This window comes from Diospyros lotus, chromosome 5 (assembly GCF_014633365.1).
Source record: "Diospyros lotus cultivar Yz01 chromosome 5, ASM1463336v1, whole genome shotgun sequence".
NCBI lineage: Eukaryota > Viridiplantae > Streptophyta > Magnoliopsida > Ericales > Ebenaceae > Diospyros > Diospyros lotus.
The window spans coordinates 15197199-15202509 of NC_068342.1; the positions used below are offsets into that span (position 1 = coordinate 15197199).

The 5311-nt window shown below is 39.3% G+C and overlaps 1 protein-coding gene across 1 annotated transcript; it reads right to left on the reverse strand.

Annotated features, from left to right (window-relative positions):
• Positions 1–1239: 1239 nt before the first annotated feature.
• Positions 1240–4670, reverse strand: LOC127802116 (uncharacterized). The gene is made up of 3 exons (XM_052337808.1): positions 4652–4670; positions 3924–4424; positions 1240–1727 (listed from the first exon to the last, which is right to left on the reverse strand). The coding sequence occupies exons 1-3, from the start codon at positions 4668–4670 to the stop codon at positions 1240–1242; spliced, it is 1008 nt and encodes a 335-aa protein (XP_052193768.1).
• Positions 4671–5311: the final 641 nt, after the last annotated feature.

The following is a 5311-nucleotide window of genomic DNA, read 5'->3' on the forward strand; positions in this document are numbered from 1 at the left end:
AAAATCAAATAATTAAACATAAATATAATCCTTTATTATTTTAGGTATGAATTGGTGTCCAAAGAGACGGTGCAATCCGAGGAATAATGTCAAACTAATGATTTCAGAGTGGTTACCGGCAAATTCTTCATATAGACACAGCTGGTGGCACTCCCAGTGACCATTGATTTAGTTTTTCCTTGTTCTTTTCCCAATTTGTCCTTGAACGATGACAACATATATAGTATTGAACCAGATTATAGGAGATGCACAGCAGCAAGATTGACAGAAAACCAGGATTAGTGTGTGGACCATACAGGGTTTGTCTAGACTTGTAGGACAACTGTGTTGGAACATTTTATCTGTGATTCTCTTTGATATTTAAGAATTAGGGTGCTGGTGCTTGAGATCTGACAAATTGCTTAATCATCTAATTATCTCGTAATCTAACTGTTGCAAATCATTTTGAAGGTTCATTGACAGTGTTTTAGTTTCTAGGATATAAAAGATGTCATATTTGTTACTTCATCAGTGAATATATAGGTTTGGTTGCAGTAATTATGTGATTCTTTATAACTCTATTTGACAAGCAGGACTTAAAATTGATTTCAATGAAATTACGATCCTGAGTGTTTTTTAGGTTCTTCTGCAGAGCTGCAAATGGAAGAACAATTGCATAAATTATTAGTCTTAATCACTTAGACTCAATATAACCATAGTCGCGGGTATAAGCATATGCACAATTGTTGATTTGAATTGTTTAAGTTTGCAGCAATCAGCAGTTTTCACTATCCAGTTGAAGTTGAACCAAATGTTCTTCAGGATAATTCATTCAGACAGAAGTCATTTGAAACATTCTATTGGAAGGAATTTATGAAAGATAGAAAGAGCTCACTGTTCAAGGTAGAGAAGCAGTAGAAATTCTTTTCAGATTCAGTATTCCATACAACTTACCTAGTTTGATAATTCATACAACAAAGGATTTTGCAAGCAGAGATGTTTCGGTAGGGGGTGCAATTTAGGGAGTTCTGGGATTTACACAGCCATGAATTCAAAACAGGTAGATAGGACCAGCAGGTTTGGTACAAGATATTCTGGTGGATATAGGACAGGATCAACAGGTTTAATACAAGATATTCTAGTGGATATATTGCATGCATTATACATATTTCTGCATTTCACTAAAAAACATGAGTTGAGAACCTAGAAATAGGATGGAAGAGACGGAAGATCTTCTGATGAAACTGGAACTTGAAAAGCTTAAGCATCTGACCAGGTAATGTCCAATTCGCCCCAATTGCCATGAGGTATGCCCAACGCTTCCCACACAGCTCTTGAGGCATCGACAATGTTGTTATCACACGGGGGCTGATAGTCATGATCGTCATCGCACCCCATTGTGGAGTCACACTCATCGACAACCATAGCATCCACACTCCGGCCATTGGCAGTTATGGTGATGTTTTGGAGGCACCTGTTCCCTCTATTGTACCACCCAGTTGACAATGCCACGACTGGTGTATCATCAGAGTGGTACTTGTTATCACATTCAGATGGGGAACCGCCATCTTGTCCCTTCTGGAAACCATTCAGAGTAAGAACAGCCTTGGTACTACCAGACACTTTAGGCGAACATTTGTAAGTTGTGTAGAGCTTTCCTTCCACACAACAGTCAGAATCGTTGTCCTTGTTACACTCTCCGGGAGGAGGCTTTTTGCCCTTAATTTTACCACTAGGCCTGCAAGCTTGTGCCTCAGCTTCTGGACAGTCTGCTACAAGGAGAACAAGCACAATTAGAAGAGCTGCTCCCAAGCTGATGAACTTCTTCATACTGTATCTTCCTCTCTTTCTCTCCCCTTTTGTTTTGCGTTATACTGCTTGATATGGAACACATCACTAGTTCAAGCTATATATAGAATCCCATGGAGGGGCATTCCAGTTATTTGGGAGAAAATTGGGGTCTTAGTATTATATTAATTACTTAGCAGAAAAACAGCAAAGACCTCAAAGTTTTGAAGCTAAAATAGGTTGATTCCTTTGGCCAAAACAGCAGCTATGACCTGTTGAGTTAAATAATGTCAGAAAATCCTGCTACTCCTATTCAGAAAAGACATGATTCCTTATGCACGTGTCCCTATAAACTTCTCGTTTAAGGGTCATTGTATGTTCTATGACATGATCACATCACTGTTGCCATTACCATTAAGTCACTTCCTATATAGTTTAATGATGTTATACTAACTCACAGATCCAAGGCTTAACAAAGTAGACATTTTGAAGACGATGATCCTCATTTAGCATTCCATGTTGATAACTAGTTGAATAAGTGAATGATCTTCTAAATCCTGAACAATGAAAATCATGAATCGTTACCGAATCATATGGGCAGCTTATATCAATTGTAGAAACCAACCAACCAACCATCCATCCTATTGAGCTAGACGATTGCTTTCCTAACCGTATGCTAGAGAATGCAGAAAGCTTGAACACAGACGCTGCTTGTCATGACTCATGAGATACTTCATCAGTGAAGTCACTAAATTTATAAATATTATGTGCCTGGCAGTGTTTTAGAAGTAATTGAGATGGTTGGGACCCTCGGGGGAGAAATGATAGTTGTTGGTGTATGAAAATAGTTTTGTAAATGACACTACCCTGAAATGTTGTATGATATTTTGACACATTTCCTCAAGCATAAAACCATTGACTTAACTTTCTTCTAAATTCCCAGTAATATCTTTTTAAATTTTAAAATAGAATTAAGCTAAACATGATAGATAATTTGTACGAGTCAATGTCCAATTTATAGAACAATTAGTGAAATGGTCAAAATATAGTTGGCATTGGCACGAGGTATTTTTCACTTTAGCTCAAATGCCATGAGCGTGGCCACAGTTTTGTTCTGAAAGAGCCCTCGTGGGGAAGGAGAGTTGCCCCTTGCTTAAAAGCCTCAACTCACCACTGACTCACACTGATGTGAGATTGTCCCTCCCCAATATGAGCCCCCTAGTTGAGGGTGAACGCTGAGTTCATAGGATTTGCTATGGGGTGGCATATGATGTAGTCAACATTTGGCTATGTTTAGCATGAGGTTGCCCACTTTGACAAAGGCTCACAGGCATGGTTGCATGGTTTTGTCCTAAAAAGGCCCTTGTGAGGAAGGGGAGTGGACCCTTGCTTGTAAGCTATAGGTATCCTCGACTCGCATCAATATGGGGTTGTTTCTCTCGAACATGAGTCCCATTAAGGGTGAATTGTGCACGCAAGGGATCCGATATGGGTTTCCCAAAGATATGGCTGCATCCCACATGAGGTATTATCCACTTTGGTTTGGAGGCACACATGTTTTGTCCCAAAAAGGCCCTCGTGGGGAAGGGAAGTAGGCCGTTGCTCTTATGCCACAACTCACCTTTGACTCGCACATCAAACATGCTTGCTTGAAAAGTAAGTCTGATCTTTTCCATTGATTCATTTATGCAGATATTGTGTTCAAGTAGCAATTTTTAGGAATTTGACAGTTTTGTGAACTGTTTTAACTTGTAGATTGGCTAGGATATTTAGCTGTGTTTTAGGTATTGTAGATTCAATCAGAATTAGAAGTGAAACAAACAAGCTTATCCTCACCAGCATTGGCGCCTTTATAATTCGCCAGACTATTGTGTTTTCTAGATTAGGTCATTATAATCCTTGAAACATATTACTGAGGCTGACAACATTGGAAACATCCAAGTATTCTTTTAGATTTGGTATGTAAGATAAACTAGGAAGTTCTAGAATTCCAAACACATTGACAGGATCAACAGGTTCAATACAAGATACTCTAGTGGATATATTACATACATTACACATTGTTTTGGATTTCACACAACCATGAATTGATTACTTAGTAACAAGATGAAGATTCAGAAGAACCCATGAAATAGGAGCTTGGAAAGATTAAGCATCAGACCAGGTAATGTCCAACTCGCCCCAGTTGTCGTGAGGTATGCCCAACGCTTCCCACACAGCTCTTGAGGCATCGACAATGTTGTTATTGCATGGGGGCTGATAATCATGATCATCATCGCATCCCATGGTGGAGTCACACTCATCGACAACCATAGCATCCACACTCCGGCCATTGGCAGTTATGGTGATGTTTTGGAGGCACCTGTTCCCTCTATTGTACCACCCAGTTGACAATGCCACGACTGGTGTATCATCAGAGTGGTACTTGTTATCGCATTCAGATGGGGAACCGCCATCTTGTCCCTTCTGGAAACCGTTCAGAGTAAGAACAGCCTTGGTACTACCAGACACTTTAGGCGAACATTTGTAAGTTGTGTAGAGCTTTCCATCCACACAACAGTCAGAGTCGTTGTCCTTGTTGCACTCTCCGGGAGGAGGTTTTTTGCCCCTTATTTTACCACTAGGCCTGCAAGCTTGTGCCTCAGCTTCTGGACAGTCTGTGTTGTTTTACAGAAATTAGAAATGATAAGAGAAGGAATATGAGCAACTCTAAACATCAATTTTTTTTACTGAAGTTATCTTAAGCTTAAATACATTTGAAAGATGCTAGAATAGAGGATCATGGCCCAGAATTCTAGTCAGCACAACTAACAACATAGTCCACTACTTAATAACAACAAAGCAACATAATAGGAACTGACAACCCACTAACAATAAAAATAACAGTTAGTTGAAACAAACATATGACAGATTCCTAAGGCACGTCTTCAACACTCCTCCTTGCCTTAGAAGCTGCAAACTCCAAGTTTATTCCTCAGAAACTCGAACCTGCTAAGTGAAAAAGATTTAGTAAACATATCAGCAGTTTGGTTCTCTGTTTTGCAATAAACTAGACTTATATCTCCATTTTCCTGCACTTCTCTCAAATAAAACAATTTAACATTGAAATGCTTTGTCTTTCCATGGAACACAGGATTATGTGAGATTGAAATTGCTGCTTGATTGTCCACCAAGATTTTTGTGGCTTGGTCTTGTTCCAAACGTAGATCTGCTAGGATATTCCTCAACCAAATAGCTTGATTGACAGCTGCTGTTGCTGCAATGAACTCAGCTTCAGCTGTTGATTGAGCTACTATTTCCTGCTTCTTGGAACACCAAGAGAAAACACCTGAACCCATACTGAAACAGTACCCTGAAGTACTCTTCATATCATCCAAAGAACCTGCCCAATCACTGTCAGAATAACCAAATAATCTGAAATTTTGTTCCTTGTAATACTTCACTCCATAATTGACAGTTCCTTTTATGTATCTTACAACTCTTTTTGCTGCCTTCAAATGCAGTTCACTTGCACAATGCATGAATCTTGACAGAATACTTACTG